At 35.3% G+C, this 26,694-nt stretch overlaps 1 protein-coding gene across 2 annotated transcripts in view; it reads left to right on the top strand.

Moving 5' to 3' along the window:
- ORC3 (origin recognition complex subunit 3) overlaps window positions 1-26,694 on the top strand; it is a 128,323-nt gene that overhangs the window by 77,568 nt on the left and 24,061 nt on the right. For both annotated transcript variants that reach the window (XM_036768749.1, XM_036768748.1), the window contains 2 exons: window positions 10,288-10,404; window positions 11,788-11,867. In XM_036768749.1, coding sequence (XP_036624644.1) covers window positions 10,288-10,404; window positions 11,788-11,867 — 197 coding nt within the window. The remainder of the gene's footprint in view (window positions 1-10,287; window positions 10,405-11,787; window positions 11,868-26,694) is intronic.

Below are 26,694 nucleotides of genomic sequence, written 5' to 3'. Positions count from 1 at the left end.
TATTCATCTTCCAATTATTCACTGTTAATTTCTTTTTTAAATTTAAAAACTCCAATATTCTTATATTTATTAAAAACTCATTCTTCCGTATAGTCAGTAATGAATATATGCAAAAACAGGTTTTCTTACTGTACCTCAGCTAGTAGAAGGGGCAGCTTGGTGGCTCACTGACCTGGAGTCAAAAAGACCTGAGTTCAAACCTGGCCTCTGACACCAGCTATGTGACCCTGGGCAAGTCACTGAACTTTGGTTTGCCTCAGTTTCCTCATCTGTAAAATGGGGATAATCAAATGAGAGAAGAATTGTAAAGCATTTTTAAATTATTCAACATATAAACACAAGCTTGCTACCAAGAGTCTGCAATTTGGCCACTTTGTACAAAGAAGTAGGTGAGAGCTATTTTACAATCAACATCCTCAAATCAGTGAATCACCAAGCAGATGTTGATAGAGCACAGCAGATTGTGTCCTGGAGTGGAGTTGAGGGAGGGCATGGAGTTGCTAATCACAAATTAGTTGACCTCATTGTCCCTGTTAATGATGCCTTGTTATTATATTTAGCACACTTGCCCTTTTGTTAATGCTACTGCTTGTCAAAAGCAGAGAAATGTAGAAAACCTTTAGAGCTGAATAGCATATTCATAATGAGAAAGCATGGCGCAAGAGAAAAAACACTGCACTGAGAGTCAACAGACCTGGACTTGAATCCTATTTTCAAGTTATGTAACCTTGGGGAAGCCTGGACTTTAGTTTTCTCTGTAACACGAGGGGATCAGACTCATTCTCTAAATTCCTTTCTATTGCATATATCCGTGATTCTATTTCTACTTGTTTGACAGTCTAATCACCATTCAGTGCTGAAAATTTGACTAATAAAAATAAACTTTAAAAGATGTATATTTAGTAAGATAACCAAAATTACTTGACAGTTCTTCTGTGTAGATGAAAAATATAAACTAATAATAAAGCATTCTTTATTCTTTGAGAACCAGCCTGGCATAGTGAATAAGAAGTTGACCTTGGAACCAGGAAGACCTAGGTTCAAGTGCCACTTCTGGCACCTACTGGCTGTGTGACCCTGGACAAGTCTTTGGTGCTTTAGGCAATTCAGACTATAAAGTGCAGAGAAGGGACAAACCTCTAGTAGTGGGAATTTCCTCACTTGGAAGTTCTCTATTCCCTACTTATTCTTCAACAAATTCATTCTTCAGAGAAAGGACCAATTTTAATTAATTTTTTTGAAAGAATGTTTTAGTGAGAATCATTTATAACTTCCAGGAAAACCTTTCTTGTCAGTTTGGGATGCTTTCTCCAGTTCTTCAATTCTGTATTCAGAGTAGAGATTATTTAATTCTCTGTCCTTTGACCAGTTAACAAAGATAATTTAATAAGACATTTATATAACACTTTAAGATTTATTCTAAAGACTCAGTGGCACTATGGAGTCTGCAGCACATTATTAATATCCCACTTTATATATAAGGAAACTGAAGGGATTGAAGGGACTTACTTTTGGTCCATAGATAATGTCAGAGCTGATCCTCAGTCCCCGATCTTCCCACTGTACCATGCAGATCCAATAATTTCTAAAAGATGTTCCCAAAAGACAGAAAACAAGTCCTTTAGAATAGAGATGTCAAACATGCCATGGGTTTCAGGCAGAATAAAATCAAAGCGTAATAGGGAAATACTTAACAAGATGAAAATACAATAAAACTTAGATGATATTACACTTTAAAACCAAGTCAATATGTGCCCCTGGCATCCTTATGTATGGTTTAGTGGCTCCATTTCTATTTGAGTTTAACATTGTTTGGCACTACTGCTCTAGAATATACTATATTGAGGTTTCCAGTAGCAAACTCCCCTGATAAAATGTAACCTCCTCTAGGGCAGAAACATTTTCATTTTTGTCTTTGTATTCCCTGACATTTAAGCAGACTTGATTGATTGATTGTTTAGGACATCAATGAACACTACCATAAAGGTTATAAATACACTGTTTTCTCTCTCTTTTTATGAAGAAAAAAAGTCATTTTCACTGAGTAATGTGAGGTATAAAAGGTTTAAACAATAATATCAATTTTCTAGGCATTTTTACATTGTGTTAATATCAATATCAAGGTATAGTAAGACTTAATGAAAAAAAAATCAGTGGAGAATTTATCCAGTTTTCTGAACCTTAAGTAAAATGTGGAATTAAAATAATTATCCATTTCGTAGGGGCTGTAGAAACTCAACTTTAAAATATAGTTATTATACAGAAAATATTATAACATCTCAGGGTTGGAAGAGATACCTGGTAGACAGAGGTCATTTAGTCCAACCATACCTGAGCAGAGATTTCCTGTGAACCATCCAGAAACCCATACCAATCATGATGCAGCATGTTCCACTTTTGAATCTCTAATTTTTAGAAATATTTTCCTTATAGAAGGCCAAAATATACCTTTCTGCCATTTCCACAATTTTGTCTTAGCTCTGCCCTGTGGGACCAAGCAGAGTCAGTCTGATCTGTCTTCTGTATCAGAGGTACCCAATCTGTGGGGCAGATGCAGCCCACAACTCTCCTGGGTGTGGCCTGAACCAGATTAAAATGTAATTGGGAAATGTTTGACAAAATAAATAAAAATACAATAAAACACAGATAACAATACATTTTAAAACAAAGTCAATATGTGACCCTCAGGGATCCTTATGTCTGGGTTATTGGCCCCCTTTTCTATTTGAGTTTCTACATGAAAGTCTTATATCTTATACTTAAAAAGAGATATATGTTCCCTCTTAAGTTTTTTATTCTCCAAGCCAAACATTTTCAGTTTCTTCATTTGATCCTTCTATGACATGAAATTGAATCATCTCAACATTGATAACTGTATACACAAAGGAAATAGGTAACAGATCCTATTTAGTTTTGTATTAGATAAATACCACTTAGAACATTTAGGTCAGACCTCCTTATAAGCAGTTAGTAAAAACTGAAGCCTTACACAGAAGCTTTCTCAGCTGGCAGAGATTCCCTTTTCCTTCCTCCACAAGCTGGAAATTTCATTATCAGCCTCTATTTTCTCCTTTCCCCAGAGACTTTATTGTCAGTACCTCCCCACCTCCAATTACTGTAAGGCTACTAGGAAATGAAAAGCAGTTCTGCCTTAAGACACCATTGAGCCTTTCCTATCTAGGTAAACAGAATCTGACTAGTAAATTTAGCACAAAGGTTCTCTAATATAGACTCAGAGTACTTTTGAGGAAACCTACCTAATCTTACATACGGATTGTATTCAGAGTATGAAATGTTATTACAGAAAAGAAGGCTAAACTGTCACCCCAGCATTATATAGTTCTTTGAGTCTTATTCTAACATTTAAAATGTGATTTTCAATATTGTCTATGCCTGGAATTCTGGTAAAATTCAGACATTACATTAGGGTTAAAGAAAATTGTGGCCTAGTGTCATGTTTGCAGTAGTGTCATGTCTCTGATGATGATTAATTGTAGCTTTTGAAGTATCCCTTCCTCAAACACAAATTCTTGAAATGGTCAGGAATACTACTTCCCCAGTCACATGAGCAAATACATGAGGTAAAAAAATGGGTAAAAAAAGCAACATCTAGAGATATAGATGCTGTTGTGTTTGTGATGGAGAAATCAGAAGTTATCTGATTAAATTCAATAAAAACTGCTTAAGCTTTCTCTCTATGAGGTCAGCATTGAAGATGCAAAGAAAAAAAAATAGGCCTTGTCTTCAAGTAGCTCACATCCTACTGTGAGGTAGCAAGGAATAGTGAAGATAGAACATATATGCAAACAAGTAAATATAAAATACTTGCCAGAGAGGGAAAGCAGTAGCAACAGGAAGAGATCAGGGAAGGTCTTATGTAGAATATGGTCCCTGATCTGAGTATTGAAGACAGCTAGAAATTCTGAGAGTGTAAGATGAAAAAGGCAGTGTATTCTGGATATGGAGGTGGGCAAGAGATGGAGTGTTGTGTATGGTAAATAGCAAGCGGCCATTTTGGCTGAAACATGAAATGTATGAGGGGTAAATAATGTGAAGTAAGGGGACAAAGGTAGTTTGTAGCTAGATTGTAAAATACAGATGCCCAAGGAATTTGTAATTTATCCCACAGGCAGTATAAGGAGCTGCTAGAGTTTCTTGAACAAGGAGTGACAAAATCAGACCTATACTTTAGGAAGATTATTTCAGCAACTTTGTGGAGATGGGCTGGAGACAGCAGCAAAGGGAAAGCAAGGAAACTATTTGCCATTATGGCAGTAGTCCAGGCAAGAAGCGATGAAGACCTGAACTAGGGTTGTGGCCATGTAAGAGAAGCAATAGAATGCAGTATTATGAAGGTTGAATCAGCAAAATTAGATGTGTCATGTCAAGGATAGTGAAGAATAGAGAGTAAATCCAAGGTTGGGAATGCTTTTAATGGCATTAATGGTCTTCTGGAAATTGAGAAAGCTACTTTATTCTTTGACTAATTTTTTTTTTAAAAAAAGAAGTTAGTTGTATTTAGATTCTTGGAATGGAATAAAGAAAAATACTTTTGCACTGCTATGGGAGTATGCAGGGTGGGGTAGATTGCTATGCTATTGGTTTAAAAATGGGTTCTCTTCAGCTGTCACACTTCCCTAGACATCATATAACTATACCTACCTTTTTTTTTAAAAAGGCAAATGACCAAAAAGCAAGCTGACATCAAGAACATTTTTAAGGCAGTAAGTTCTGAGTTCAGAACCTGGAGTTGGCAAGAAAGCCAGAGAAGCCAGGGGTAGGTGTGTAGCCCAGAGTGGTGGTAAAGCAGTGTTATGGGATTTGTTACAATCATCATAATGCCATCTACAAATAGTAATATCTGGAAGACCTCACAATCCATAGGGAATCCCTTTGGGTCTTGACTCTGACCTGGATTTCCTCCATCATAGATAGCAGATACCTTTGAAAGGTGTACATCTCCTTGTTTTATGCCTCTTGGGTCATTAAACAGAATTTTTTTCTGTTATATATTCCAAGAAATCTTGAATGATTTTAATGTATAAATTAAAGACAGTTTCTAAGAGAGCACATAAAGTGGCATTTTGTCCTGTGAAATAAAATACTTTTAAAAAAATCAACAAATAAACAGTGGCATCTTATAGTCTCTACATCATTCAGTTAATTGCGAAATGATAAAGATGTGGTCATTAATGAATATGGCTTTTGAAAGCCTGCTTGCTCCTTACTAGTGCATGTATAAATGACTTTTCTTAAAGATTTTGTAGTAGATGGGAGAACAGGCATATAGGTTGATAATTATTGGTGTTCTTTTAGTTCCTCATCCCCCTGGTTTTTTAAGGGTTTAATAAGGTCAGAGACTTTTTTCTCATGCTTTTGGTAACTTTCCTTCTTTCAGATATCTGCCATATTGATCCCTATGTACAAAATACCTATTGGTATGAAAAATTCATAGCAGCACTAGAAACAAATTTAAATGGCCATTGATTGGCAAAAGACTTAAATTATAGAATAGGAATGTAATGAGATATTATTGAACCATGAGAAACAGTATCTAGGACCCCTTTCAGCTGTAAATAGGTAGTTATGAATACAAAAGAATATGTGAAGTCATATATAAAGTGCAGAAAGGGTAACCAAAAGAATAGTGGACATTGACAACAACTGTGTAATTAAAGGCAATGCCATGATGATAGCTACAAGTTTACTTTATCTACACAGTAGTCAAAAAAAGATTGTGAAAACAAAGATAATATAACTGCCACTGTGAAAAAAATTCAACGAGTCAGATAACTAATTAATACATGCCATTCTTTGTAGTTCTTTAAAATCTAGAATACCTACACATGTGAGATTACTGAACCACTTGAATATTTGAGTATTTTGTTGTTCTTTTCTTTTGTTTCTGTTTTAATATTGAATACTTGTAGTTGTCAAGGAAAGTTTCAATAAAATTTATTTTTTTTAAAAAAAGAGGAATTAATTTCCAAAGCTATTGTCAGTGCTGATTCACCCCCATATCGAGGATTATGCTGGTAAGTGACTCTCTCAGGAAAAATTTTTAACATTTTTTTCTATCACTTTCTTAAGTCTAGACAATCAACAAAATAATAAATCAAGCCCTCGTTTGTGGCATTTGCTTATTTCAGAGATTAAATGTTCTCACTGAATAGTCGACAGTTGGTTTTCATGAGCTGGTACAAGCTAGTTCCCATGTACAAGTAGGCGAAATCCTCGAAGGAACAGCAAATTAGGAACCTGAAGACTAGGGTTCTCTCCTGACTCTACTACTTACTAACCATGCATGTCAGTTTATTTCTCTGAACCTCCATTTCTTCTTTTTCAAAATGGAGATTATAATCCTGTTCAACTTTCTTAACATACAAGTGAGGAAAAGCAAGTAAAATAATGAACACTTTGCAAATGTGAGTTAATACTTTCATATACAGCTACAGCACGTCTCAACACTAATGTCCATGATGATGGTCCGTAATGATGGTCCATAATGAGTCAAGAAAAGGTTAAATTATATTTGCTATTACTGTTTAAGAATTTATACATGTGTGTTGTACATTATAGAAGAAAGTGGTATTCATATTGTTGTCAAGGCCTGGCAATTTCACCTTTGCAACATCTCTCAGGTGGGTGTGCCATTTTTAAGGATCTCCCCACTCCAATCCATCCTTCATTCGGCCACTAAAGTGATTTTCTTAAAACACAGTCCCAGCTATGCTACTCCCTTACACGGTAAACTCCAGTGGCTCCCTGTCCCCTCTAGAATCAAAACCAAAATTCCATGTTTATTATTCAAAGCCCTTCATAACCTAGTTCCTTTCTACTTTTATAGTCTTCTTGCACCTTACTTTCTGGCAAATACATTTTGACCTCATCACTCCAATGTTACTATCCCTCCTGGTATTCAGTGAACAAGACACTACACCTTTCAACTCTGCGTATTTTCTGTGGCTGTCCCATGCCTGGAATGCTTTCCTTACTTTGCCCTTAGCACTGCTGACCTCCCTGATTCCCTTTAAGTCCCAATTGAAATTCTACCTTCTACAGGAAGCCTTTTCCAGCCTCTCTTAATTCTTTCTAATGCCTTCACTCTGTTAATTATTCCTATTTATCCTTTATGTAGATGGTTTTGTATATATTTGTTTGCATGTTGTCTTCCCCTTCCCCCCTATAGATTGTAAACTCCTTGAGGGCAGGGACTATCTTTTACCCCTTTTTATATCCCTAGTACTTAGCATATTGCCTGACACATAGTAGGTGTCTGACAAATGTTTATTGATTATTGAACATACATTTATTAAACACTTACTATGTGCCAGGCGAACTCTGGAGACACAAAGAAAGGCAAAAATAGCTCCTTCTCTGAAAGAGCTCACAAACTAATGTGGAGACAATACGTAAGCAACTATGTGCAAACTGACATTTGCAGTCTACATTGGAGGTAATCTCAGAGGGAAGGCACTAAACTTAAGGGGCACTAGGAAAGGTTTCTTGCAAAAGATTTCCATCAGAAAAAACAAACAAACAAACTTTTTTTTTTAAATGCAAAGGTTAATTCCCAACTATCTGGTTAATTTCAGCTGTCCAAAATGACTCATCTCTGAGGGTCCACTTCTTCCATACTTTTAGTTAGTATTGGGAAACCAGATTCAAGAAATACTTTTTCATCACTCTAGGACAGAGTACAAAGTAGGATACATAGCTGTGAAAATAATTTTAAAAGATACCCTTATGTCATCACTTGCCATCTCAAGTTGAAAAGTGAAAGGTGGAAAATAGGTGCACAATACAGGAAAGGAACTTTGATTTCAGTCTCAAAAACCATTTTGGAGTGTTTTTCGGCAAAAAGATATTAGTGTGATCTTTCATCTGCCATATAAGTTTTTTATTGCTGTGAGAATAATAAGGGTTTCAGAGTACATGAATGTATAGAAAGACTCCTATTTAAATTTCAGATCATTTGTAAATATGTCAAGGACCATACCTGTGGATGACTACATTAAAGAAGATGAACTGCTTTGAGACATCCTCACTTAACAAATCTAATTTCCAAGACAGAAATAAACCATATGCAGTGTGAGCCAGTATGAAATGTGATTAATAATCAATGACAGATATCTTTTTCTATACAAAAGCTCTATTTCAAAGCTGTCAAAGTATGCAAGAAAGCAAATTACCAAGTACAGACTTATTGCCCTCTCTGTTTTATAGTTTATGATATAAAGTAGTTATGGTGTGCTTTATGTTACAACTAATGTGCCTTTTTGAATGTGACTACTCTTAGTGTGATAGGACTCAGATCTTACCTTGTCACTTCTTAAATTACTCAACAGCCAATTAAAGGAATAGTAGAAAAACATCTTAGAGCTAAAAGCATTTTTTTATTCCTAAAATGCTTTCAGTGTAATGAGCCATAGTTTGCTGAACAAGGAATTGATTTTTTTCAGTGAGTAGAGAGAAATTGATCAAACTAGTCATTTATGGATCCAATTTACTTGACTGTATCTATATCTGAGCAGTTATTTTCAACGTGGTTGAGAGCTTAAGATAAAGGTTATCAGCTAAGTAAGTATTACTGAAGGGAGACGCAGTGTTGTAGTTTGTCTTCCATTTGACTTCTTAGGAAATGAAAATTTGAAGACAATGACTACTGAGGATACTTTGGTAATGTCAGGCTTTGAAAAAATGTTTCAGGTAAAAGAGTTTGGAAACATATCCTAGTAAAAAGGTCATTTGATAGTTTGGGAAATTTTTAAATTTATTGACAAAACAATTTCAAAATACTCTGAAAAGTCAAATATTGCATTAAAAATGCATGGAATCAAAACAGGTTTGTTCTCAAACAGAGATGTGAGAAAATGCCTTCCCCGTCTCCTTTGCAGAGTTAGGGACTGATGAATATGAGACAGGGCATATAATACATGTATTTTTCGATATGGTGATTGGCTTTGCTGAGTATTTTTTTCTTTCCTTTTAAAAAAATCTTTGATATAAAGGATGGCTCCCTGAGTGGGGAAAAGGGAAGGGGGATACACAAAGAAATGTAGGCAGTGTAAAAAAAAATAAAAAAAGATATCAATAAAAATATTTTTTGAAATAAATAAAAGACGGTAAAGAAACGCATTAAAGAGAACAGAAGAAAAGTCACAAGAAAAGAGACAGGTAGACTTTGAAAATTATGTGTTTAATTATGCATAAAAGGCAAAGCAAACTGTACATAATTTAGATTCTTGGTTTCATATACAGTCTTCTTTTTCTATTCTACTTTGTAACCCCCGTTTCATGCGTTGTTAACTTAGAATCTAAAGTAATTTCAAATGTATGGAATTCAATCTACAAGCTCAACAGCCCGCAGTGGTCAAGTCAAGGAAATATATATCCACACTATATAGTATGCTTGAAGTATTTTCAAATTAGAAATATGAAGGGCTTCTGGGGCTTAAATAGCCCTTGGAATTCACTTCCCGTTCAACTTTTGGCTTATTTTCATAAACAGCCAAGAAGCCATACGGAGTGATGAGGTTGAGTTTTCCATAACACCTGGAGAAACAAGCCTCACTTTGTCAAGTTTATATCTTCTCTATGAATTAAAATTTCTATCCTTTTTATCAACAACCACCAGGATTGATGGAGTAGTCAATTATGTATATTTCCACTACAGAATAGTGAGGAAAATTTTACCCCTAGATTTCTTTTATACTTTTTTTTTTCATGGATGAGGTAAATATATCCTTGTAATAATACCTTCATGAAAGCACATGCTATGAGCATAATTTCATTGAGTTAATTGCATTGATTCATAAGTAATTGCATATGGTTTTCTGGTCATCTCATCAGCTCATCTGATACTAGTGAGGCAGTAGAATACTGTTGGACACTTGCACAGAACACTTTTGCTCCATTTTTTACTCTTGAGAGGTGACTGGTACAATAGAACTACCAGTTAGATGCTCATTTGTACATTTGCCCATCTCTGCTCCATAACCCCGTAGCATTAGAAATATGAACTGATTCTAGCATTTGCAAAAGAATACCTGGCTTATAATCACTGGATGGAAAATGTATTTAGATTTGCCTAGCTCTCATCTTGTATATTGTTTGTTTTCTAAAAACTGATGAATTGAGAGCTCCATTTTGTAATTCAGAATTTGCTCTTTTGTTGGCTTGTAGTTGGAAATAGTTAATTTTTCAATAAAAAATTCTCCTGACATGGTATTATTACATTGCTTTTGCTGTTGAATGATATATTGAAAATTTTAAAATAATATTTAGGAAGAAACTCTGAGATTCCTGGAAGAGCTACACATTTACCATGAGAATTTCTTCTTAGTTCTGAGGTGTTTTCATGCATTCACATCTTCTCTTCCCAAGTATCCGTTGGGCCGACAGGTAACTAATACTTTCTAATTGGAAATCTGTGAAGTAGGAATGCTGGTAGTTACATGCTTTGATTTCCTGAGAATTCTAGGAATCAGAATTTGGAGTAGAGTTATGTCCTGTTTAAAAAAAAGTTTTGTAAATCTGAATCAATTACAGCTGCACACAGGAGTTAGTACTGGTAACAGAAAAAGTGTTTTCTCTCCAAATGTTTACAACTATAAACAACCACATCTCACAGTATATGCAGCTTCTCTATGACATAACTGAAATGTATAAATATAATTTTCTTTTCTAAATCACCTAAGTCATATAGTCTGTCTGCTTTTACAGAGGAACTTATTGTGAGATTTTTAAAAAATTAAAAAATTATTGAACTGAACTAAATTGAGATTTAGTCCTAGAAATACTATTACTATTAATATACTATTAATTTACTGAGTGAACTCAATAAACCACTTAGCTTCTCTGGGCCTTAGTTTCCTCATCTGCAAAATGAGAAAGTTGCCCTCTAGCTCTAACAAACTATGATTCTGTAAAAGCAGGAAACACTATATAAGATTAATACTTATGCTTCATATAAGACTTTTGGCCTAGAACTTTCATCTCTGATTAAATACTCATTACAGGCAAATCATGAGGAATACAAAGATAAAACTAAAATGTTCCTTGCCCTCGAGGAGTATACATTCTGCTGAGGGGGAGACATTCTGTACTAGAGTATAATATCAAATTAATACGAAGTAATTTCAAGGGAAAACACTAATAGCTAAGGAAAGGTCTCATGAGATATGGTAACAGAGCCCTGTTTTAAGGGAAGATAGAAATTCTAAGAGGCGGAAAAAAGGAGGGATGCCCTTTAAACATAAAGAATAGCCCATATATGGAATGCCACATACAGGAAACAGCTAAGAAACCAGACATATCAGAGAATCAGAGTCACAGAAATATTGCAGTATAGGTACCTGTAGGAATTTATGGGTACAGTAGATTATCATGGAAGAATTTGATCCCTGTGTTTGCATCGGTTCCAGAGATCAATTGTGAAGGAATTTCTATTGTTTTTTATTTAATTGCTATGATTGAGCATGTGTTTACACATTTTGAGTCAACAGCCACATCTAGACTTCTTACTACATTATTTATCCCATTTGTTATTTACCAATTCTGCACAGTGTCCAGTGGTATCAGCCAAAATGTATACACACTTACCTCATGTTCATTTAAAGGAAGTTCTTATAAAGTACTCAGTTCATAATACATCTGACATCAGTTGAAGAAATTAGTCATTTTAATAATTCTAATTGGGTTGTTGAATGTATAGAATTTTGACAAACTAATACACAATAACTTTCAGCTTTTATTTTTCTCACTAAATGCATTGTTCACTTTCAGATCAGAGAGCTGTATTGTGCATGTTTAGAAAAGAACATTTGGGAGTCACAAGAATATGAGCCTGTTTTGCAGCTCCTAAGGTATTTTTCCTTCCTTTTTTTTATTGTTTTAAACACATGAATTGCTATTTAGGCTATAGAATTATGAAATGGCAGCAGGAAGTGAGGCTGCAATCACACTTTAATAAGGCACAGAGGGTGCAGGGGCAAATGGTATAGGAAGTACAGAAACAAGTAGCACAAGAGGGCAGGGTACAGAGGCAAATGGTGTGGGGACAGGGATGGAGTGGTGGAGAAAGGTAGGCATTGTGGAAGAGAGTACTTTCTTTTTTTTAATATTTTATTTTTTCCCAAGTACATGTAAAAACAGTTTTTAACATGTTTTTAAAAATTTTGAGTTCCAAATTCTCTCCTTCCCTGAGACAGTAAGCAATTTGATATAAATTATACATAATTTGACATAAATTATACATATGTAGTCACGTAAAACCTCTTTCCATATTAGTCATGTGAAAAATACAGGCCAAAAAAAAAACCACCATGAAAAAATAAAGTGGAAAAATAGTGTTTTAATCTTCATTCAGACTCCTATCTGTTCTTTATCTGGAGATAGATAGCATTTTTCATCATGAATCCTTTGGAATTGTTTTGTGCCATTGTATTGCTGAGAATAGCTAAGTCATTCACAGTTGATCATCATACAATATTGCTGTTACTGTGTACAATGTTCTAGTTCTGCTCACTTCACTGCATCAGTTCATGTGAGTCTTTCCAGGTTTTTCCGAAATTATCCTGTTCATTTCTTATAGCATGATAATCATACAACTTGTTCAGCCATTTCTCAGTTGATGGATATCTCCACAATTTCCAATTCTTTGCCACTACAAAAAAGCTGCTATAAATATTTTTGTACAAATCGGTCCATTTCCTTTTTGTTCTTTTAATTTCTTTTGGACATAGACTAATGGTGACATTGGTTGTTCTTTGAGCATAGTTCCAAATTGCTCTCCAGAATGGTTAGATCGGTTTATATCTCCATCAGTGGTGAATTAGTGTCCCAATTTTCCCACTTCCTCTTCAACATTTATCATTTTCTTTTTCTGTTATATTAGTCAATCTGATAGGTGTGAGGTGGTACCTCAGTTGTTTTAATTTGTATTTCTCTAATCAATAATGATTTAGAGTATTTTTTCATATGATTGTAGATAGCTTTGATTTCTAGTTTGTAGATTTCTTTAATTTCTTCATCTGAAAACTGCTTGTTCATATTCTTTGACCATTTATCGTTTGGGGAATGATTTGTAATATTATAAATTTGACTCAGTTCTCTATATATTTGAGAAATGAGTCCTTTATCACAGACACTTGCTGCAAAAAATTTTCCCAGCTTTCTGCTTTTCTTCTAATCTTGGTTGCATTTGGTTTTGTTTGTGGAAAACCTTTTTAATTTAATATAATCAAAATTACCCATTTTACATCTTGTAATCTTCTCTACCTCTTGTTTGGCCATGAATTCTTCCCTTCTTCTTAGATCTGACAGGTAAACTATTCCTTGCTCTCCTAATTTGCTTATGGTATCATCCTTTATGTTTAAATCATGTACCCAATTTGAGCTTATCTTGATGTACAGTATAAGATGTTGGTCTATACCTAGTTTCTGCCATACTGCTTTCCAGTTTTTCTAGTAATTTTGTTAAATAGTGAGTTCTTGTCCCAAAAGCTTCTTTGTTTGGGTTTATCAAACACTAGATTATTATGGTCATTTGCATAATACTGTGTATTATGTACCTAATCTATTCTACTGATCCACCACTCTATATCTTAGCCTGTACCAGATTGTTTTGATGATTACCACTTTATAATACAATTTGAGATCTGGCATGGTCAGGCCAGATGAGAGTACTTGCAATCACTTCTGATGAAAAGACCAGACCTGAATGGGAACTCTGAAATGCAAACACAAGAGTCCAGAGAAAACTAGGGAGGTAAATTTATTTGAGCATTTGGAAGGGGCTGTAGGATGATTTAATGTACACATTGTAACAGAAGAAAAAAAAACAAGTATCCCTTCAGAGCTTTAATTCCTTCAAAGATATTAAAGGAGTTAAGTAAGAAAAGCAGAGGTCTTAGGAATGGATTGGTTCTTTTCTGACAGTCTGAAGAAGGGAGGGTAAAAGGAGAAATACTCTGGTGTAGAAAGGTAGAAGAAGGGAATGGATTTGCTATTTCTCATAATTGGAATGCGTAAGAAGAAGAATATACAAAACAGAGGAAGGACTGGAGGGAGTAGGCATTAGATGAACCTCATTTCTCATAAATGGATAAAGGAAAATTGAAAACACACAGTGTTTTTCAACAAAGAAACAAGGAGAAATAGGGAGAGGGGCTTAAGAAGGAGGCTAATACTGGCAAGGGAATAGTCACAAACAAAATAAACTTCCTGATTATGAAGAATGGAAAAAGGAAAGTAAAAGAAATAGAAGTTAAGGGGATACATCCTTAGACTACTTCTTAAATAATTAAGGAGAGACTAAAGAAATTTTGGTACATGAAAGTAATGGAATATTATTGTGCCCTAAGAAATAACAAAAGAGACAATTTCAGGAAATCCTCAGTAGTGTGAACTGATGCAAAGTGAATTGAGCAGAACCATGAGAACAAGGAAACCATGTTTCCTACCTCCTGACAGGGAAACAGGGGATACAAGGTTCAGATTCACATACTTGGAAATGGCTACTACGTGACTTTGTTTTGCTTGCCTATGCTTTTTTTCTACAAGAACTTTTTTTTAAAACTTCTCAGAGTTTTTAATTGGGAGTGGGAGTACGCAGGAGATAAACAATATTGATACGCAAAAAAGAGAGTTGTGGTAACATTTGTTTTCAAATGCACAAAAGAGAAAGAAGTTCAGAATAGGTACACAGACAAGCAGAAAATTTTTATTTTATTTTATTATTTTTTAAAAAAAAATACTTCTTTATTTTTAGTTTTCAGCATTCACCTTTACAAGATTTTGAGTTTAAATTTTCTCCCCCTACCTTTGCCCTCCCCAAGATGGAATGCAGTCTGATATAGGCCATACATGTGCAATCATATTTCCACATTACTCATGTTATAAAGAAGAATTAGAACCAAAGGGAAAAACCACGAGAAAAAAAAAAACAAAAAAAAGGGAAAATATGAAGTATGCTTCAATCTGCATTCGGACTCCATAATTCTTTGCATGTGGATAACATTTCCCATCATGAGTCTTTTGAAATTGTCTTAGATCATTGCATTGCTGAGAAGAGCTAAGTCAACAAAGTTTGTCATCGCGCAGTGCTGCTGTTACTATGTATAATGTTTTCCTGGTTCCTGCAAGTCCTTCCAAGTTTTTGTGAAGTTCACCAAGCAGAAAAATTTTAAAGTTAAATGTAGAATTTACACTTTTTTAAAAAGTAAGCAAACTATTACTTAGAGATTCATGGTTTCCTATAGAATCCTAATTTTGGATTCTGCTTTGTAGAAATCCTTTTTTTGTTTGTTTAATTTTAGAATTTAAAAAAATTGTGATAAGGCTGATGGCTGATGTCTTTTGGGTTTAATGTATACTGGATGGCATTTTCTCTTCCATCTGATGACCCTGCTTTGAAGCCCTATACACCTAACTAAGCTTTGACTTGGGCCTAGTACTTGGAACCCTTTTGCAATATCTATAGGTTCCTGTTATCTCCTGGGAACATCCTCTTGTACTTGTACATTCTGAGAGAAACAATCAAAATTATTTTCCAGTTTTGCCTCCTTTTACCCCTAAAGACAGTATATAAATTTGGGGAATTGAATGTTTCAAAACAAATACCTTATTAGCATATCCATCTTCAAAATAAAATTTTAAGTAGGTGTTACAAGATTAGAAATATAATCCAAGATAAACATTAAATATTCATTGAAGGGAAAAGACCAAGAATTCAAAGAAAGTATTTAAGAGGTAGCATATAAATATTAAAATTGTTCCTTTAACTCCTTCAGTGCATATATGATCTCAATATAGATATTCTTTTGTAACAGTAAGGCAATAAACACAACATCAACGATAATCATGAATATGCCTACGTAGATCTGTATCGCAAAGTATACAAGATTCTCCACATAGAAGATAGAAGAAGTAAACCATTTATTCAGACACCAGAGAACCATATCCCACAAGCTGTTTATCCAGTCAGTGCACTTCATCATAACAGCAAGGAACCCAAAACATTCGATACACAATATAACAACATGGACCCTTGCCATCCCAAAACCTCTCTGACCCCCCTTGCTGGGATCTTCCCCAAAACAAACTCACAGTACAGCTCAGTCAGCCTGTTCAGTTCTAATAATCACAAGGGTGGCCATTAGCAGCCATAACATCTCTCTCTCTCTCTGTCTCTCTCTCTCTCTGTCTGCATTTCCTGTGACACAACTTCCTTTTCCTGTCAGGAAGGTCCTCCTACCACATGAAACTTAGGCTTTCTGTGACATAAGCAGGTCACATGGCCTATTAATGGGTGGGAACTATCTTCAAATCTAATTGCTACTACATCATTTTATCAGTACAGATCCCAACTTGTCCACGACTTTTCATCTTTTATGACTCTTTTCCAAGTTTTCCCATAGATACTTAAAAAGATCCACCCAACATGCCAGAGGCCTCCTCTAAGTCTTTTTATATTCCATGGATACTTTTGCAGCACTCGTACAGTCCATCTGCTACCTCCTTCTGTTACCTTATTGACCTCCTTTTTTCTGATCAGACATTTCCTAGATATCCCTTAACCACTTTAGGCATGTAGGTCATCATTAGAAATATTTCGTACCCTATCTGTGCACACTTAACATCTCTTTGATAATTTTGGAGTCTCCTGCACCTTTGATTCTTCAAAGATTGTTTTTTTCTGAAATTTAAAACCCTGTAGCTTCACTGGGAAAACATGTGGGTTTTTGAAAAACCATGAAATAGAAAAATATTGCAATTGCCCTGTAAACATTCTAAGAGTAATATATAAAATTTAAGAGAAATCCAGAAAACATTTTTTCCAGTCTTTTTATCAGAAACTAACTAAATTTCAAATATATCATTAGTATAATTTAATAGTTATTCAGTTGTTCCCCTTGTCCCCATAGCTCAAATACATTCAAATACCAGAGTAAAGACATTATCCTTTTAATTAAGATGGAATATACAGGATATAACCTGGTTAATTATGTACATCAGCAAGCCTCACAGAAAGATGGAAAACTCAAGAAATCAATAGCATATGGGAAGGACTAAATACATTTCTTATTATGTCTTCACTAAAACTAGGCTAGTACCAGGAAATAATTTCAAAAGAAAGACAATCCAAGAGAGGGAACCCTGAACCTTAAAGTGAACAGAGTTTGTAACCAAGAAACAGCTAGTATGCTCTTTTCTTGATCCTAATGTCTTCTAATAGAAACTCCCTGGAAAATAAAGATTTTTCAGACTTTTGCAATTCGTAAGTTTGGGAATGGAGATTATAATAACATTTCTGTATCTTTTTTAAATGGTTTTTTCCCTTTTACAGATCTCTATAAAAAAAAACAAATGTAGTATATTTTCCACCTAAAGGTGGCATCCCTCTTAAAATATACTTTTTTTTTTTGTTACAGTCCTTGGATTGTACTTGGAGATAAATTTAAGAAAGTAAAAGACGAGAGCATAATTAAGAGATGAAGAAATTAGATTTAGCAACTTTACAAAATACAAAAAAGAAAATTAAGGATCTATGATAGTCATTTACAAGTAGTTGAAGGGCTTTCATGTGGAAGAGAGATTATTTTATTCTATTTGGTCCCAGATGGCAGAACCAGATGGAAATTGTGAAAAGGCAAATTTAGGCTTGGTATAAGGAAAAACTTCCTAATAGTTGGAGTTATCCAAAAGTACAATGTGCTGTCTCTGGAGGTAACGGCTGCCACTTCAGTGGAGGTCTTCAAGCAAAGACCAGATAACCATTTGTCAGGTATGTCATAGAGTATATGCTTGTTCAAGAATGAGCTGTGCTTCATGATCTCTGAGGTCGCTTCCAACTCCAAGGTTCTTTGAAAAGCCAATGCCCTTTGCATAACAGCCCCACAGAACACTATCAGAATGCAGTGCAAACATAGGTTGGATAAATGTTGTATTTAGAACATTCTGCCACTAGTTCTACTGGCATGGGGCTCGGACATATAAATGAAAGACAGGAAACACTGCATCTGGTGTTTCTGGCCCATCTGTAACCTTTGAGCTTGCTACACTATCAGCATCTACAAATTGCACCTGATTAATAGCAAAAGGAGTTCAGAATATAAGAAAATTATTCAAATTTCTGAGAAAGGCTTTTGACTTAACAAATAAAATATAACTGGACAAATTCTGTTGAGATCAGAAAAATGGCATTACACATTATTAATGTTTTATCGATTTAGCTTAGTTGGAAGAGATTAGAGATCTGGTGGCTTAATAATGCATTGTCTGATTCTTCAAATGCACTTAAGATAGTGTAAATATCCAGTCATTAATAATAACACTTGCATTGTCTATGAAATATTTCCCAAATAGTAATCTCTTGATGCTTCTTAAGGCAGAAGATAATAGAAGACATCTTTTTTGTTTGTTTGTTTTGGGTTTTTTGAAGGGGGGAGGTGAGGCAGTCTGGGTTAAGTGACTTGCCCAAGGTCACACAGCTAGTAAGTGTCAAGCGTTTGAGGCTGGATTTGAACTCAGGTCTTCCTGACTCCAGGGCCATTGTTGTATTCACTGTGCCATCTAGCTGCCCCAGAAGACATCTTAAAGTAAGAGAGTTGGTAATTCCCAAATCTAGTTTTGTAGCATACCAAGGTTTCTCCAGTTACTTCCAATTTGAAACAAAATAGTATGGTGATTATATTTCAGAGATGTTAGGAATCACTGTTCCACAACATACAGGATGGCAAGGGCTGAAATTCTGGAGTAAATATACCTATCAAAGGACAGCTACATTTAATATTGTTTGAAAAGGCCGGAGGCCATAGAAAATGCTATTCTCTAGCACAAGCCACCCTTATCATTACTTACGTCTTTACATAAAAGGTACCACAGGAATTCTAAGATATTAGGAAGATAGTGGAAAAGTTTGTCTTGAAAATGCATTAGGGAGAATAAATTATTGGAGTGGTTCACTGTTTGGAAACTAAACCATTACTGCAAAATTCTTGCTGATTGATAACCTTCTGATTATTTCTTTGAACTGGAGTCAGTAAAATTGCAGTCACTCAGCTACAGAGACTTTCTGACCCTTGGATAGAATTTCGAGAAGGTGTCATTTTATAGTGGAAAGAGTACTAGACTGGGAGTCAAAAGATTTGGGTTCTAGCCTAGTTCTGCCGCTAATTTTCTCTATATTTTGGATAAGTAATGCTTCTCTAGGACTTATTTTCCTAATCTATAAAATGATAGATAACTGCGTACTGGTATTTAAAGGATATTTTATGCTCTGTGATTCTATTATTCCCATTCTTGTCATGATTTCATCTGACTTTCAGAGCAAGTAAGCATCAAAGTTGCTTCTTATGGCTTTAGTTGCTAAAATGCAAAATGATTTACAAAGTCTTTAGAGACTATTTGTAATGTCATTGGGGCTAGTACTCTATGAAAGAAAGTCTCTCCATTTCTCTCTACATGTGTATCTCTGTTTTTATATTTCCTGCATTGTTTTCCTTTCTGTTTCTTAGTGTTCATCCTTCTAATTAACTCTTAATTACTATGATATTAATGATTTTGTGGGTGTGTGGATACTCCTTCCACCAAGCACATTGTATCCACTCCACATTGTTCATGATATGCTGTGATCAAAAATATTCTTTACCTGGTAGGCATAATATAGTTAAATCTTCTGGAAAAAAGCCAACCTTCTTTCTAAATGTATCATGGTAATATTTAACGTTGGAAATATAATAGGATGTTAAGACAGTGACCTTGCCCAAATTTACTAGTGTTTAATACAATCAAGAAAAATTATTTTAGGTCTCCAAAATGCAACATTTCTAAAGCTGCTTAAGAAACTTTGAAGCTTATGGTGTAATGGGAAGAGAACACTGGTTTTTGAAATCTTCAGACTTGAGTTCAAATCCCATTTTTCTATTCAGTACCTACGTGACCTCGAGCAAATCACTTAACCTCTTTGTATATCAGTTACCTCATCCATAGAATGAAGGGTTTGGACTAAGGGCTCTCTAAAGCCCCTTGCAGCCCTGCATTCCATGATCCTGTTGTCATCAGATAACTGACACAGTCCATGACAGGCCCAACCTCAGAGGGTTTTCAGCTGTTTGTACCTGCTGGCTGGCAGAATCTTCTAGAATTTGGGGTACCACACCACAATCTTTCTTGAGTGAAGAACTCTTCTCCCTTACCGGGCCATAATATGAAACTGGAATATATTATTTGTTATATTTCTTGAAAAGAGTTTTGAAAGAAAAATTAAAAAAAACTTCAGAACTCATTGTCTGAAAAGTTAAAGAAACAAGTTTTTCTTTGTGACTCTTTTCATTATATTTCTCTTAAATAAAGCTATTATTATATTTGAATTAAAGCTATTTTACTTTAGGGGTTTACTCTTTAAGTTCCTTAAGTCATAATATTCTTCCCCTCCCCCCAAATAAAAGGAGGGAAGACATTCTAGATACATTTGTTTGAGACATGGAAAAGGTTTATAAATTGTCTTCGGTAAGTTTAGTTATGTCTGACTAGGTTTTACAAACTTCCTACTCAGATAATATGCTATAGAACTTGAGAGAGATTAATTAACTTCTTCTGGCCTGTTCTTACTAGAAACTCTAATAACCAGCATCTAACTAGGAATTACTGGCTTTAAGCATGATGCAATGGAAACACTTCATTGGCATATATGATAGTCCCCCCCTTATCCTCTAGGTATATGTTCCAAGACCCCCAGTGGATGCCTGAAACTGTGGATAGTACCAAACCTTATACAGTTCTTGCTTAAACTTTTAACACTTGTGTTAACTTTACTCCACAGAATTATATTCTGTCTCTCCTCGGCTGGGTGCTTCTCTTCTCACCACCCTACCAAAAAACAAAAAACTTAAAAAAAATCCTCCAACTGAAAGGAGAAGAAAAGGAGAAGAACAAAGATGTTGAGAGACTGCAGGGCTTGGCTTGAGAGCTCCAGCTTTAGAGAGGAGACCTTTGCCCTGCTCTGCCCACCTGTTTTATATACATATATATATACACATACATACACATATATATATATATATGTACATATACACACATATACACACATATACATGCACACAAATATATATGTATGTATTGCTAAATAACTGTCACATTTAAGGGAAACAAGATTTTTAGCCCACAAGCTTATTAATTTTTTCCCGCTTAATAGTAGTTTATTTTTTCCAGTTACCTGTAAAGATAGTTTTCAACATTTACTTTTATAAGTTTTGAGTTCCAAGTTTTTTCTCTCTCCCTCCCTCTCCTCCCTGCTCCCAAGGACAGCAAGCAATCATAGGTTATACCTGTAGAATCCCATTCAACATATTTCCACATTAGTCATGTTGTGAAAGTAGATTCAGAATAGAAGGGAAAAACCATGAAGAAAGAAAAAAACAAAGTGAAAACAGAATGCTTTGATCTGCACTCAGACTTCATAATTCTTTCTCTGTATGTAGAGAAGTGTATTAATCCTAACATATGAAAAATTCGTATAGACTTTTTCTGGTTCTTTTAGCTGATATATATATATACATATATACATATACATACACACACACATACATACACATATATATATATATAAACATATACATAAAGAGTGACAGTCTTCTAAAACCTTCCTCCTATTAGTCATTATGGCATGAAGTTTGATCACCATGTTGGTGATGGAATATCTCCACCTTTAAGTCTCAACTAAAACCCAATCTTCTACAAGTAGCCTTTTCTAACCCCTTCTTAATTCTAGTACCTGTTTCCTGTTAATTATTTCCTAGTTATCCTGTATCTACCTTATTTGTAGATATTTGTTTGTTGTCTCCTCCATTTGACTGAGTTCCTTGAGGGCATGGACTGTCTTTTGCCTCTTTTTTGTATCCCTAGTGCTTAGCACAGTGCCTGGAACATAGCAGGTGCCTAATAAATGTTTGTTGATTGAGTGATGGATAGTTTCTAAATTAAATTGCAGATAAACTATCTAATTGAGATATTATATAATATGACCCATCATAGATGTCTTTTATTTTCCCCCTTTCTAGAGACCAGTGGGCAAAATCCACTCTTAAGTATCTGTTGGACCTGCTACTGAGTAAGATTCACTTGAGCAAGTTCTATTTTCTACTTTATCAGTTACTTTTATGTTGTCTTGTTAAGATAAGTTTGTCTTTTCCTGACAAACTCTGGGGGCTGAGTTGGCTTGTAGTTATTTAAAGAAGAAGAATTGCCACTCTAGAACTTCTAACTGCATTTGATGCTTGGAAGATAGCCACCTATTTTTCATTAAGAGAAAAAGCAGGGTTTGCATTCAGTTTAGCTGTGTACCAAGTCAGCTACACATGTTCATATTCATATTGATATGTACATCTCAGTACTTCTAAATAGGAGAGTATGCCCTCACCTTTTTGCAAAAATAATATAGCCAATAAAATGAGAGTAGTACAACTATTAGTGATGATTAAATTTATTGTCTCTAAAGAAAAGAAATGGCAGATTTAAGCTGTTGTGACTTACCTTTAGGCTTAGACTTTATTCTCTCAAGCTTCTGGATAGAGTGGTAAAAGTCCTAGATGCATGAGAAAACTACTAAATATGATTTTTCTATATTTTTATTTCGTGTCTCTGTAAGATTAGTATTTATGATGAATTTAGTCAGACATTTCTAGTAAGAGTTATCAGAAATTTGCTTTGTTTTAGTCCAGAGCTAAGAGAGACAGAGAATGTGTGTGCAAACTCCTTCTACCAGTTCATTACTTGTGTCTTTTAATTTTAGATCTATTTTTGCTTTTGTTTTGTCTGAGATCAGGATTGCTACCTCGGCTTGTTTCACTTCAGCTGAAGCATAGTATATTCTCCTCCGGCCTTTTACCTTTACTCAGTGTGTGTCTCTCCACTTCAAATATATTTCTTATAAAAAACATATTGTAGGATTCTGGTATTTAATCCATTCTGTTATCCATTTCCATTTTATGGGAAAGTTCCTTCGATTCACATTCACAGTTATGAGTATTAACTGTGTATTTCCCTCCATTCTATTTTAGCCCTGTTTATACTTTTCTCTCTCTCTCCTTTCACTCTGTCCCTTCTCTCCAGTGTTTTGCTTCTGCCTACTGACTCCCTGAGTCTGCCTCCTCCTCTATCATACCACCCCTCTTTTTTCCCCCCTCCCCTCCTACTTTCCTATAGGGTAAGATAGATTTCTATACCCAACCAAGTGTGTGTGTTGCATCAGTTCCAGTAAGATTAAGATTCAAACAATGCTCAGCCCCACTTTGTCCCTTATTTCCCTCCACTTCATGTGCTATAATTTACCCCATTTTCCCTCTGCCTTGTGTCTTCTCCCAGCGCAATTCTCTTTCCACCCCTTAATTTTTTTTTATATCATCCCATCAAAGTCAATTTATACCCACACCCTCTGTCCTTTTAACTGCTCTAATAGAGATACAGTTCTTAAAGTTACAGGTATCATCTTCCCATTTATGGATGTAAACAGTTTAATCTTATTGAATAACTTAAGTTTTTTTCTTTCCTGTTTACCTTTTTATGCTTCTCTTGAATCTTATATTTGAAAATCAAAATTTCTGTTGAGCTCTGGTCTTTTCATCAGGAATGTTTGAAAGTCCCCTATCTCATTGAATATCCATTTTTGCCCCCAAAAGATAATGCTCAGTTTTGCTGGGTAGTTGATTCTTGATTGTAATCCAAGCTTCTTTGCCTTCTGGAATATCATATTCCCAGTCCTCAGATCCTTTAATGTAGAAGCTGCTAAATCTTGTATAATTCTGACTATGAGGCCTTGAAATTTGAATTGTTTCTTTCTCGCTGCTTGTCATATTTTTCCCTTGACCTGAGAGTTCCTGAATTTGTCTATAACATCGCTGGGAGTTTTCATTTTGGGATCTCTTTCAGGAGGTGATGTGTAGATTCTTTCAATTTCTATTTGATCCTTTGGTTCTAGGATATTGGCAGTTTTCCTTGACAGTTTCTTGAAAGATGCTGTCCAGGTTCTTTTTTTGATCATGGCTTTCAAGTAGTACAATAATTTTTAAATTGCATCTACTTTCCTTGTTTTTCCAATTAAGAATTTTACATTTTCTTCTCTTTTTTCATTCTTTTGATTTCATTTGACTGATTCTTGCTGTTTCATAAAGTCATTAGCTTCCATTTGTCCAAACTTAATTTCTAAGGAATTATTTTCTTCAGTTAGCTTTTGTACTACCTTTTCCGTTTTGCCAGTTCTACTTTCTAAGGAGTTGTTTTCTTCAAGTTTTGTGCTTCCTTTTCTAAGCTGTTGACTCTTTTTTCATGATTCTCTTGCGTAACTCTCATTTTCCCCCCAATTTTTCTTCTATCTTTCTTACTTGTTTTTTAAAATCCTTTTTGAGCCCTTCCAAGAGGGCTTTTTGCACTTAAAACCAATTCATATTTCCTTTGATGTTTCAGATGTAGGTGTTTTTACATTGTTGTCCTCGTTTGAGTTTCTGGTTTGATCTTCCCTGTTGCCAGTAGCTTTCTATGGTCAGAGCTTTTAAAAAAAAAATTCCAGCCTAATTAGTGATTTTTAAAGTTAAGCTCTGCTCCTGGGGCATAACGGCCACTGCCCCAAGCATCTTGAGCTGGGGGCCAGGGGCCTAGTCACTGGCTTGCTGTGGCAGTTTGAGGTTCCAGGGCTGGCCGCTCACCTGTTGTACTGGGACCACCCACCCTATTAGCACTGGGTACACCAGACCTCAGGAGCTGTGCCACTGGCCTGCTGAGCAGGATTGCTGATCTGTGCCTGGGGCTAGGGGCCTCCTTTTGGCTTGCCCAGCCTGTGCTGGACTGCCCTCCTCTTACCCAAGTGAGATAGACCTGTCCTGCTGTCCTTCTAAGTTATCTTGAGCTGGAAAGTTATTTCTCTTCATCCTTTCATGGACGCTGTTGCTCCGGAATTCATTTTGAGGTTTGATTTAAAGTTATTTCCAGAGAAAATGGGGAGTGCTTAGGCCATTTCCTGGTTTCTGTACCATCTTGGCTCTGTCTACCCTCTACCAGTCTTACGGTGTTGCCAGAGGTTTCTAATACTTGCCCATGTTCACATACCCACTATATTTCAAAGGCAAGATTTAGATGCAGATCCTTCCAACTCCCAAGACTGTTCTCATATCAACTATGGCCAAATTTACCACTCTTATGTTTTTTTATATGAATAAAAACGTTTTGTTCCTATGGAAACTCAAGAAGAGTAGCATATTAAATCTGTGTGTGTGTGTGTATATATATATGTATGTATGTATGTACATATATGTATATACATATGTATGTGTATGTGTATATACATATATATACACAGAGAGATATATACATACATATATAACATATTCTTCATATATATAATATAATTAATTGCTTTATCACATTTCATGAAATAACATATCTCAGATTTTTATTGTTGTTCAGTTGCGTCTGACTCTTTGTGACCCCATTTAGAGGCTTGCACTCCATCCACTGTACTCTATCTACTGTGCCACCTAGTGACCCTTAAATTGGATTGTGGTCTCTGGGAGGGGTTGTTGTTCAGTCATTTCAGACTCTTTGTAACCCTGTTTGGGGTTTTCTTGGCAAAGATACTGGAGTGGTTTGCCATTTTCTTCTTCAGCTCATTTTATGATGAGAAAACTGAGGCAAACAGGATTAAGTGCCCAGGGTTCAACAGCTAGAAAGTATCTAAGGTTAGATTTGAACTCAGGAAAATGTCTCTTCCTGAGTCCAGGTCCTGCACTTTCTCCACTGTGCCATGTAGCTGCCTGAATCTAAGATTAGCTAATCATAAATGGGAAAAATTTGCTCAATTCCATCAAATTATCAGTTCCAGCCCTATTTCAAGTTTTATTATTATTATTATTTGCTAAATAGCAAAGTGGTCTTTGGAAAAGGCATAAGATACTTTCTTGTTTAAAAAAACAGATAATTGATGTTTGGTTTAACACTAACAGAGGTAAAAGTCACCCAGATTTGTAGAAAACAGCATCTGTGAAGGAATCTCTCTCTGATCCATACAGTCAAATGCACTAAAAGTTATGGGATCCAGTCGTAAAGGTGGAATCCAAGTCGCAAAATAATGATATGCCATTCTTATGCCCTAGTAGCACTAGAATAAAGAAATGTATGCACGCATATGTGTGTGTGTGTGTGTGTGTGTGTGTGTGTGTGTTGTGATGAGCCTGTGTATAAGATAGTATTGAAATTGCTGAGCGAGTTTGAGTGACTCCATTGTTTTCAGTCTTGCTTGTCTTCCAGGTATGTGCCAGGCAGTCTGTAGGGAAAGGAAGCATGTATTTTGATCTAACCCCTTGTCCTTTGTGGTACCTGCTAAGGCATGTAGCTGAATGTGCTTTCATCCCATCTCCTTACTTCTAATCTCATTTCTTCTATGATGTGGGCAATGAAGTGCCTGAGAGATGCTACCCCACCCCCGTTTTAGAAATGTGCACCTTTCGGGATTGTCTTTCCCTTATTATAAATTTTTCTATAAAATCCGCTTGTAGTTTGAATTTGGTGCCCAGACGCTCTGAATACCCAGACGCTCTGAATACCTTGAGATACTTAATAAACTCTTTTTAATTTTTTTCTACCTGAGTTTTCTTCATTATTGAGGGCAAGGCCTAAACAAAGATTTTCTTTTAATAATTG

The sequence above is a fragment of the Trichosurus vulpecula genome, chromosome 7 (genome assembly GCF_011100635.1).
Source record: "Trichosurus vulpecula isolate mTriVul1 chromosome 7, mTriVul1.pri, whole genome shotgun sequence".
NCBI lineage: Eukaryota > Metazoa > Chordata > Mammalia > Diprotodontia > Phalangeridae > Trichosurus > Trichosurus vulpecula.
The sequence above is the reverse complement of the archived record's forward strand: the minus strand, read 5'-3'. Positions and strand labels throughout refer to the sequence as shown.